At 36.0% G+C, this 12009-nt stretch overlaps 1 protein-coding gene across 7 annotated transcripts in view; it reads right to left on the bottom strand.

The window, feature by feature from the left end:
• Positions 1-12009, bottom strand: part of GTF2I (general transcription factor IIi) — an 81586-nt gene that overhangs the window by 45543 nt on the left and 24034 nt on the right. For all 7 annotated transcript variants that reach the window (XM_043914931.1, XM_043914933.1, XM_043914929.1 and 4 more), the window contains exons 4-9: positions 10979-11113; positions 9664-9847; positions 9470-9498; positions 6713-6767; positions 6215-6258; positions 3669-3746 (exon numbers count right to left, since the gene is read on the bottom strand). In XM_043914931.1, the coding sequence (XP_043770866.1) occupies positions 3669-3746; positions 6215-6258; positions 6713-6767; positions 9470-9498; positions 9664-9847; positions 10979-11113 (525 nt within the window). The remainder of the gene's footprint in view (positions 1-3668; positions 3747-6214; positions 6259-6712; positions 6768-9469; positions 9499-9663; positions 9848-10978; positions 11114-12009) is intronic.

The following is a 12009-nucleotide window of genomic DNA, read 5'->3' on the forward strand; positions in this document are numbered from 1 at the left end:
CATTCAGCATCTGCAGATTCAACCAACCATGGATCAAAAATATTTGGAACAGAAAAACTCCAGAAAGTTACAGAATGCAAAATGAAAAATGTGAACTTCAAGCATGCTGGCAGTTACTGAGATAGCATTTACATTGTGTTAGATACTGCAGTAATATAGAGATGATTTAAATAAAGAATAGGGGAGGATGTTTGTAGGTTACATGCAAATACTACACCATTTTATATAAGGGACTTGATCACCTGTGGATTTTGATACTGCAGGGGGTTGGGGGCGTGACTCTGGAACCCATTCCCGTGGGTACTGACTGTACAACACAGCAGTGCAAATAAATGATCTGTAAGTACAACCAACAGCATGTCTCACGAAGTACAGGTTTTACAGAGGAGGCCTGATACATGCTGATGGGTTCTATTTACACGAACTACAAAAACAGACCAAACTAACTGAGGTTGTTACCATTCAGGACACTGGTAACAGGGCTGGAAAGGGGGCTGCCAGGAGAGGAGCCAAGGGAAAAGGAGCCTCCAGCATGCTGACCCTAACAGGCCTTCAGAACGCATGAGGCCGGAAACAGACAGAGGCAGCTGAAGGTGTCCGTACTTTCGTGGTGGACAGAACAAGAGGGGAGAAACGCCAGGAGGAAAACAGCAGAGCTGACGATCATCTGTTAAGCAACCTTAACAAATCTAAAATAACCGAAATTACACAAAGAATGTTCTCCAACTGTAATGGAAATATAACGAAAAATCAGGAACAGAAAGCTATCTGACAACTGCACAAGTATCTGAAGAGACTGCACTTTCCATGTAAACCAAAGGACAAAGAGGAAATCACAAGGAAAATTAGAAAATGTTTTGAACTGAATAAAAAGAACTATTAATACTAATATGTCTAAGTTTATAGCGTACAGTTAAACTAATGCTTAAAAGGTAAATTTACAGCATTAAGTACTTATATTGGAAAATATCTCAATGGTTTAAGTTCCCATGTTAAGAAACAAAACTAAATTAAAAATAAAGCAACAACAAAAAAGACACACAAGAGCAACAACAAAACAATTACTGAAATTTTGCAAAAGCTAGAAGTTTGAGTAAAAAAGAAACAAAAAACAGAAACAGTTTCAGAGCCAGAACCAATTATAGTAAATAGTAACACTGAAAAACATTAAACACTTAGATACAAACCTCATAAAATATGTGTAAGATATGTACGCTGAAAACTAAGCACAGATCAATCACAGAAGAGCTAAACAGATAACATCCACATATCATGCTCAAGCATCAGAAGACTCAATATTAAGATATTCAACCAAATTTAGTCTATAGATTGAGCATAATCTCCACCAAAATGCCCCAAGGGGTTTTATAAACTGTGATCCTCAAGACAATGCAACTTTGGAAAAAGGTAGAAACAGAGATATGGATATGCTTGAGAAAACTGACAATGTAACAGAATATACTGGAGAAAACCGACAGAGATGTAAAAGTATCACAATAAAAAAACAATAGTCTCTTCAGCAAAAGGTGCTGGAAAAACTGGATATCTGTATGTGAAAGTTTGAACTTGGTATTCTGTACACTATATAAAAATTAAGTCTAAACCAATCATAGACTTAAATGTAGAACCATAAAAGTGTTTATAAAACACAGAAGAAAATCTCTAAGATTTTTTTTTTAGATATGGTACTTAAGCACAATTCATACAAGGGAAAAAACTCCCCACTAAGCTGGACATCATCAAATTAACCTATTTGCCAATCCAACCACAAACGACTTTTATATTCAGAATATACAAAGAACTACAAAAAATACCAAAACTGCATGGACTGTATCTCTCAGGCTAGATGAAAATCAATAGTCTGGCTCCTGCCTTCAACTGCACTTGGTCTTTTCAGCAGTCTTTTCTTCTACAAATATCAGATCTCCACTCCCATTACTCAAGCATTACCTTAAATCACTCACACTCCCTATTTCAAAGGGAAAAAAAAATCTTACATAATCCTGTGTAGTAAGAGCAAAGCTAAAAAGACAATGCCACAGATAAAGGCAGAATTTTATTTTTAAAAATTAAACATAATGCGCTAAAAAAGATTTTCTTAAACAGTGTTTATTAAGTATGTTAGCAAGGTACCAAAAACTGCTAAACAGCTAAATATTTTCCAAAATTTTAACTTTTCAATTAAAACCCCTTAGACTTACCTAAACCTAGCCATGTGATTACTAGCATCATAGCAATAAAACAATCAAAACTGACATAAAAATTATGAAATTCACTAGGAGACAACTTAATATATGTATATAGATTTAATATATATGTATACGTGATTACAAAGTAGAATAAATTTATCCCTAACTTTTACAATACTCCAGAACTGATAAAAACATTATTTTAAATGAACTAAACCTATTAGAGAAATGCAAATTAAAATCAAAAAGAGGTATCACAAGACACCCAATAAAATGGCTAAAAATAATGCGGACCATACAAGTGTTAAGGCGGACATGGAGCCACTAGAACTACTGTCCCCACTGATGGAAATGTACAACAGTAAAAGCACAATGGAGAACAGCTTAAATACCTACCACAGATCTCAGCTATTCCAGTTCTAGGACATCTACTCAAGAGCAATGAACGCGTATTTCCAAACAAATGTTCATAGCAACTTTATTTTTAATAGCCCCGAACTAGAAACAACCAAAATGTCCATCAATAGACAGAGGGATAAATTGTGGTACAGATGAACAATGGAGTAACATTCAGCAACAAGATGGAATTAGCTATCGACATATGCAACACTGTGGATGAATTTCAAAACAATTACATGGAATTTGAAAGTCACAGCTCCCCACCCCAAGAAAACAGTACATACTTTATGATGATTCCATTTATATAAATTTCTTAAAGCTGCAAACTAAAATAAAATGATAGAAAACAAATCAGCCATTGGCTGGGGAGAGCTGTGAATTACAAAGAGGCTCAAGGAAATTTGAGGGTTATGGACATTTCATTATCTTGAGTGCAGTGAAGACTTATGTTTTTGGGTTTATGGGTATACATAAAACCAATCAGATCTTATACTTTAAATGTTTGATGTACTTTATGCATCTATGACAATTAAACTTACCATAAACTAGAGATGTTCTTCTAAACTAAAATCCATCAATGCAGAAAAGCAAACTGCATTGTGAAATTATGACCTTTAATTCCTTCTTGATTATCATTCAAGCAAAGATACAGAATAAAATGATAAATACCTAAAACTTAATAATGTCTTATCTTTGATATCTTATCTTTTATAGACTTTTAAAATAATAAAAATAATGTGAAGCTATTTTTGTCCCACAAATAGATATTAAAGGTTTAGAAGACCTTTTATGCCTTGCAAATAACTCTGAAAAGTGAAACTGAAATCTATCTTAAGCTACAACTTTTACTTGTCCTTTTTAAGAATATTAATGATTATTTAACATTTCCCCTGTAGACCGACTTTCAGTGCCCCATTTTGAAATCAATTTTATTCCAATGAGAAATTACAAGTACACCTGCTAGCCAAGGACCAAAGGACCAATCAATAAAACAATATCTAAGAAATTCAGGCAATTAACAAATTTTAATTATAACCACCAACAATTTCTGTAAAGAAAAACTTTATTAAATAGTACTACCTTGAATGTTATATTGATAGTAATCAGGATCTTCAGATTCTTCCTTCACTGTCACAGCTGCCATTTCCAGAGAAATGCCTATAAAAGCAAATTAAATTATATAACTATACTCTGAGGCATTCAGATTGTATAGGGAAGTCCCTTGTGCTCTGCTATTAATGCAAAATAATGCATTCAATTCATATTTTAAAGGTTTCCAAAAGACAAAAGCTTGCAAGGTGTCACGGGGACAAAAATAACCTAAAACCCAACTAAGACAAAGTTTTAATCACACTACTAACATTCTGGGATTATTTAAAGCTAAATCTGTCCTCCATCAAGTTATCGTTACAATTAAAGAAAATTAGTCACACTGCTTTCACTCATAGTTAAAAATATTTTTATAAATCAATGAAAATCACCTGTACATCAATTTTAATGACCCAATATTCTACAGTAAAGATGGCATACTTCTTAATGATTTTAATAATGAGATACACTTGATTTTTTTCCCTCCTAACATGTCCTTTTATTAATAAGGGTAACAAATCATACCTTTTAGCATAACATTTTGCCCAAAATGAGGATAAATAATTTGAGGTAGATCTTTGTGGCCAGATATAAACGAGTGTATATTGTACAATTCCATGTAGAGGAAGGTCAAAATTAGACAAAAGAAATCTATGTTGTTAAAATTCAAGTAATGTCAATTATATCTCAAGAAAGCTGAAAAAAATTAAAATGTATATGAGCCTTAGGTTAAAAAAACACACTTAAGCAAACAGTTGACTTTCAGAGAAGAGTAATGAGAGGGGAGAAGGAGAGACCCTTCTTGGGGTGTTATTAATATTCTGTATCCCATTGAGGGTTAGGTCACAGGCATTTTTATTCATTGGCCATATATACACTTTTATTTCACATATATTATACTTCAATTTTATTAACAATTTTACAAAAGATTCTCAACAAATTCTTTAGTGAGTTCTTAAGAAAAGGTATTTTCCCCACATATTCAAAAACAAAGTGTAAGGCAGAAAAAAAATAAACCTATTAAAAAAAAACCCTTATAAATAAACCGCTATGTGTACTATTAAATCTACAATTAAGATGGTTAAAAAAATATGATTTTTCTCAAATCAGCATGTCTATTTTTGGATCCAAATTATTCAGGAGACAAATATATAAATAAAGGGAAGAAGATTACAAAATGGTGATTTCAGCACAATAAACTAAAAACTAAACCGAGATTTCCTGTGACATGAAAGAAAAGAAGTAAAGAAAAATGCTTCTGTGAAACAAACTGTGTGACAAGCTCAAATACTTATTCCCAATAAGGAGAATTCAATGCTGCCTTTCTTGCAGACCCCTCTAAAAATAACATACATAAAAATTCTCATTCATTGTCTCTCTCTCACACACACACACACACACACACACACACACACTCTTCTCCTAACCTCAACAATTCATTTCAAATGCCATTCAATTGCTCTGACCAAGATATGCAGCTGCACCAGGGAGTTTCAATTGCCCAAAGCAAGGTGGCAGAAGCAGACCATCTATTTATGAGGGGCAGAAGAAGCTGAGTGACGGGCCTGGGAGACTGAGGACAATGAGGGACAAGCATCAGCGGTGCCAGCCCAACGGCAGTGTCAAAGGGTCAGCGAGACAAAGAGGCTGCAGTGAGGCAGGCCTGTGCGGAATGAAACGTGTAAACATGCTAAACAAGGTTTCCACGACTCAGAAAGCTCTCCAGGAAAGGAAGGAAAGAAAAAAAAAAAAAACCCTGGGGTGTCCAAGAGTGGAACTGAAGATATGAGCATGAAAAATCATAGATGGAAATGGATAAACATATGTATATAAATACAAATAAACATCAACAGATACTCCAGCTTTGCCTACTTAGAAGAAATGACATCCCAACTGCAGCAGTAACATCTAGCACCAACATGTGATTTCTTAGCAAAAGAAAAGAAGGGAGTGAGGGAAAAAGCAGACAGACAAGAAAACACTAGAATTGCAATAAAACAAAAAAGAGAGGCAATAACAAGCGTTGGTCAAGTGATGGAAACCCAAACCCTCACACGCTGCTGCCGAGAACATAAAATGATACAGTCACTAAGGAAAACAGTTCTGTCAGTAGCTTAAAAAGTGAAGCAAAGAACCACAATTCACTCCTCTGAATCTACTAAAAAAAGGTAATGAAGACACATCTCCGCACAGACACATATACAGCTGTTCATATTGTTATTCAAAATTACCAAAACTGGCAAGAACTCAAATGTCCATTAAATGGTGAATGGATAAAGAAAGAGTAGTATATCCCATACAATGGAACAATATCCAAGTATGAACTATTTATATATGCTGCAAGGTTTTAGAAGCTGTTCCTCAAATCATGAACAAGCAGCAGCAGTAATATTAACGAATAATGTCACCTTTTGGAATAAATTTGTTCTACTTCACATCAAAGCAGTAAGTAATGAGTCCAAATACAAGCTTCTAGATTAAGGGAAAGTCTTCTTTACTTACATTTCACAAGTGATTCTAAAAGCACTGGTACATACCAGAATCTTCTGTGGGTTCAGTTTTCACTTTGACGGGGCCACAGCTGAAAGGAAAAGGAGCCCTGATGAAGCTCTGCACGATGAAGGTCACTTACACACAGCGCTCAAATGCCCGGATCTCACAGGACAAACACTCACCTGACCCAGTCAGTGCAAAAGTGACTCACTTTAAAATTCACATACTTATTTCCTGCATCAATGACCTGTCAACTGAATTTAGAAATCTAATTCCAATCAACATTTTCGAAGGGAAAAGTAAAATAAAACAACATGGTCTTACTAGAAGGTCCTCTATTCACAGTGTGGTCACCAGACTAATCACACCAGCTTCATTCAGGTTAACTACTGCCATTCATAACTAAGTCAAAAAGCGCATTTTCACAGGCCCTCCAAAGGGTTCAAACACAGGCCTTTTTAATATTCTAATACATCAATAATCTAAACACTAAAACTTGCTGAAGTATGGAGATTTATTAGTACTAATGAAATATGCTTTACCTTCCACTTGGAGATAGCATTGACCTTTCAGCATCTGTAACCATCACACGACCACCTAGGTACAAAAGTAGAAATTAAGATTTAGATTTTTCCAACACTAATATGAAGTATGACTATGCTTCCAAAGGTCCTAACAGAATGAACAGGGGAAAGGGAGTTCACAGTTCAGGGTCATTCAAATGAGTACTGCTGTTAGTTTGAAAGAGTGTCCTTCATTCTCTAAGGAAGATATTTAGGGATGATAATTATCTAACAGCTTTTAGCCCCTCAACCCTCCACAAACCTCCCATTAATGGGAAAGCTCCTATTTTTATCAGTGAAATAAGTACACCAATATACTATTACTGAATAAGACAATACTGATGTATAAAGCAAGTCAGATTTCTATTAGGAGTAGATCTGGGGACTTTCCTGGTGGTCCATAGGGTAAGACTCTGCACTTCGACTACAATGGGCACAGGTTCAACCCCTGGTTGGGGAACTAAGATCCAGCATGAGTACATCTGACTCAGAAGAACTGGACGACAGTGACTGCTAACAGGTACAAGATCCTTCTCAGCGTGATGAGACAGGGCGATAGCTGCACATCTTGTATCCATACTGCAACCCACTGACTTATGCACCATAAAACGGTGAATTTCTATGACTGCAAAAATAAAAAACAGGAAAAAAGAACAAGACTGACTCCATCAAATGCTGACAAAGATGCAGAACAACTACAGTTCACACTGCTGGTGGGAACGTAAACCAAAACCACCACACTGAAAGCCACTTTGGCAGTGTCTTAAAAAGGTAAATATATAACTAACTACTGTTATGATCTCTCCATTCCCTTTAAGTTATCTACCCAGGAGACATGAAAACAATGTCCACATAAAAACTTGCACTCAAATATCATAGTGGCTTTCTTTATAAAAGCCAAGAAATGGAAACCCACATGTTCATGGGCAAGTGAATCAGTAAACAAATTGGGAGTATCTGTACAGTGGAATACTAATCAGTAGTTAAAAAAAACAGTAACTGTTGATACATGAAATGCAGGAAAATCGCAAAGCAAGAAGCCAAACAAACAAAAAAGAGTACATACTCTAAGATTCCATTTCCATAAAAAAATATAGGAAATCTCTGCTGACAACATGAGTGACAGTCTGGGGACAAGGCAGAGGAGGAGAGGAATTACGAAGGGGTGTGAGGAAGTGTGGGGGTGAGACAGGTTTCATTATCCTGATTGCAATGACAGTTTTCACGGCGTATACATGTGCGGAAGCTTAGCAAACCATACACTTTAAATATGTGTAGTTTACTGTATGTCAATCATATTTCAATAAGCCTGTTAAAAGTTTTTACACTGGAAAATGCAATCCCATTATAATTGCAACTTTTCAATTACTTTGGAAGTCAATATGGCAAAAGAGCTGAGCCATACAAAGTCACCCACTTGGACAACTCATTATTATAAATACTCTATAGAAATATTCTTTAACTAACCACTAGGCCTCAATGTTTCAGAACATGTTTCTAGAATCACAGACTTCATAAAATACAAATGGCAAACTATGGCTAATTTGCAATACATCAGGGTAAAAAAATGTTGATCAAGAAAAAATGAATTTTAACTGAAACATGAAAATCAAGTCTATACTTTCTCAATCTCAAAAAGGACACATACAAAAACCTACAGCTAATTCAACAGTGAAAGCTCAAATGTCTTCTGCCTAGTATGGAGAACAAGGTGATGTCTGCTACAGCCATGTTCTTCTCAGTACTGAACTGAACATCCTTGCCAGAGCAACGAGACTAAGAAATAAAAAACATTCAGACTGCGAAGTCAACTGTCTTGATTTACATACAACACGATTCACTCTGTGCAAAGTCCAGAAATAAACAGGGTCAACTAACCAAACTGCCAAAGCCGTTCCATATACCATATGGACTGTATACTTTAGACGGGTCAACTTTATTTATGGCATGTCAACAATACCCCAAGAAAGCTTCTAAAAAATTAATCTTTTCATCGTGGTGAGAATAACAGAGGTTACCAATCAGAAAACAATACATGCTTGGGTATCCATATGTTATCATGTCCTTTCACATTTACATTGCTTAGAAGTTGCCAATGACAGTGATTATTTTCTTTTACAAGTCTCAAAGGGGTGCTAGTCTTTTAAATAATCCCCCTTTTCCCTTCAAAGAGAATGTCTGGACTTCCCAGAAGGAAGTCCTGTTGAAAACCTGTTCATTCTTCAATGGCCCATCTTAATTCCCTCTGCCTCGTAAACTCCTTCCTGGGCTTCCTCCCTGGAACCTCCGCTAACGGTTCCTCCAGGGTGTCCACCGAGCTCCTCTTGTGGCGACTCCACCCTTAGACACCAGCACTGGAAACCTTTAATGCTTACACACACGCTGTGCATCCCCACCCCACCCAATCCTGTGCTCCATCTCTCTGCCCGCTCAGTGGATACTACGTAAATTAAACCCCTCAGAATTCTGGGGTATGAGGGCAGATCCTTACACCCTGCAAACACAAAGTCTTGAACACATCTTAAAGCAAGCAGCCGAGCTGAACACAGTAAGTCTCTGGTTTTTCAGTTCAATAGACTTTTCACTGGTTTATATAAACATGTACCATTCCACTCCAAAATGTCTTACATCATATTCTCAAAGAAAATAAAGGCGACATCATTACAATACATTAAATTTTGACACAACAGATTTAGTAATCAGTCCTGTTATTATGTAAGCAAAGCAATCACTTACCTAGGTGCTTCTTTGGCTCTAGGAAAGGTCTGCAGTAAAACAGAACAAAATATTACATGTAAACACAAAAAGTTATCAAAAAGCATAAATTTAAATGGTTTCTATGGTAAACAATAATAAAAACATATTTAACTTAAGGTGAATATTCAACTTTATTTGAAAAACTATTGAGGGCAAGGGAGGAAGTACTTCACCTTTTAATGATAAATGAAATCCCTGCTTTGTTCTCCAAAATCCACTTCAGGGTTGCGAGATCATAGTTTTCAGGGTGTTTGAAGGCTACTCCTTCTGGAAGCCCCTGCACCACCACAGCCGACTGATCTCGGAGCATCTTTTCATATGGAACAGGTACCACTGTTGACTTGCCTAAAGCTTTCCCTGAGGTTAAGAGATATGGAAAAGGCAGAAAGACAGTAATCATTAAATGGTAAGATCTGAAAAACTTAACCATGATCAGTTATCATGGTTCAATAAATGGCATTAGTAGGTTTTTTTCTTTTTGTTTTTGTGTTTTTTTTTTGCCATGTCGCTTGCAGAATCTCAGTTCCCCAATCAGGGATTGAATCCAGGTCACGTCAGTGAACAGCCCAAAACCCTAACCACTAGACCACCAGGGAACTCCCCCGCAACGTGCTTTTGCAATATTTGATTTCAAAACTACTTTCAAATACTAGAGGGCCCTATTCCTATGTTAGCAGTAGTCTAAACCTGAAACGAATTCAAAAGGCCAAAATGGAAAGTATATACTGATAAAATACACACCTAAAATTCACACAAAAGGAAAAGAGCAATGGCCCACTCTGGTATAATACAATCTTTTCATATACAATTCAGCCTCAGAACATGGAACCCTGACGAATCCTACTGTTACCATAAAACACAAGGCAATTTGGGGCAAATATTCTCAATGAAACCTTATTAGGTAAACACACCCCTACATTCACAAACAAACATATCCTCTCGGCTGTCTGCGGGTATCAGACAGGGGGCCCACACATGCTGGAAACTCCAGTCCCCAGAGTTGAGCTTTACCTACAACTTCATAGTGTAACCTGTATCTTCCCCCTCCTTCTTCTTTCCCTAAAAAGAGCTATATATTGCATAACTAGACTAACGAAAAGTGCTTTTTTCCCAGGGACTTGTTGAGATCAGCACACTTGTCAAAAATAAACAGGAGTTTTCAGGTCATTATGCTGTCACTGCAGGTTCACTGGTGGGGGATGCGGACAGTGGTGAAGTTATGCATGTGTAGAAGAGGCAAGGGGTAGACAGGGAATCTCTACGCCCTCCTCTCTAATTGTGCTGTGAACCTAAAACTGCATTAAAAAACAAAAAAACAACTCTAACAGCTAAAGAAAGGTCATTCGTAATGTTAATCCAGTATCTAGGAATCAACTCATTCAATTGTCAAAGTGTGTTACGTGATTGTTAAGTCAATTACTTGATCTGCCCTTTAGAAAAGCCAACTGTATAACATGTTTTTTAGGCAATTCAAGTATATAACCCTACCATAGCAAAAGCAGAAATAGTCCTCAACTGTTTTTCTCAGTGTTTCAATCTCTACAGCATCGACACTCATCCGATTTGCCTGGGTTGTAGATTTCATTTTATGCATCTCTGCAGCCTTTTCTTCTTCTTCAACACCTATAAAATATTAACACGATAAAAGGTCCATATCCATTATCTTAATATTTGATTTTTGCTAAGAATATTTTTTCTAAATGCTAACACTTATGATTTGACAGAAAGGAAAGGGAGGAGGAGGAACTTTAAAAATAAGAACCTAAAAGACAAATGAATGGAAATTATAAGAAACAGAGATCATCTCTGAAACAAGAGCAACTACAGGTGACAATTCTACCAAGTAAAAATTAGATACTAGTAATTTTAAAATGAAAAAATACTTTAGAGTAACTACAAATTTAACATGGGAAGATTATCACCACAAAAATCATTCTTGTTGCCAAGTCTAACAGAAAAGCCTCTACAAACACTTGACGTGTGGCTACTTAGCACTTGAAATGTACACAGTCCAAATTAAGATGTGTTGTAAATTTATAATATAGCCTGGATTTCGAAGATTTAGTACAAAAAATTGTATGCAAAATACCCCATTAATAATTTTTTGAAGAAGGAAATGGCAACCCACTCCAGTATTCTTGTCTGTGAAATCCCATAGAGAGAGAAGCCTGGCAAGCTACAGTCCATGTGATTGCAGAGAGTCAGACACAACTTAGCAACTAAACAACCACCCATCCTTCAAGGTACTAGTCATTTTCACATTCACCTATTCATTTTAAAATCCTCTAGGAGATAAAAAAAAAATAAATAAAATAAAATAAAATAAAATCCTCTAGGAGATAACAAAGTTCATCTTCCTAATGATTTATAGCGTTTCTACAGTGATTAACAAGATTTGGATTAAACAAATTAGTGGTGGGGGAGAAGATCGAATAAAACAATTGCTTAGTATGCTTTCTGAAGGACTGAGTGTCTATTACACAAGAAAATATCATATGATGGTGATAATGAACTTTAAT

The sequence above is a fragment of the Cervus elaphus genome, chromosome 10 (assembly GCF_910594005.1).
Source record: "Cervus elaphus chromosome 10, mCerEla1.1, whole genome shotgun sequence".
Taxonomy (NCBI): domain Eukaryota; kingdom Metazoa; phylum Chordata; class Mammalia; order Artiodactyla; family Cervidae; genus Cervus; species Cervus elaphus.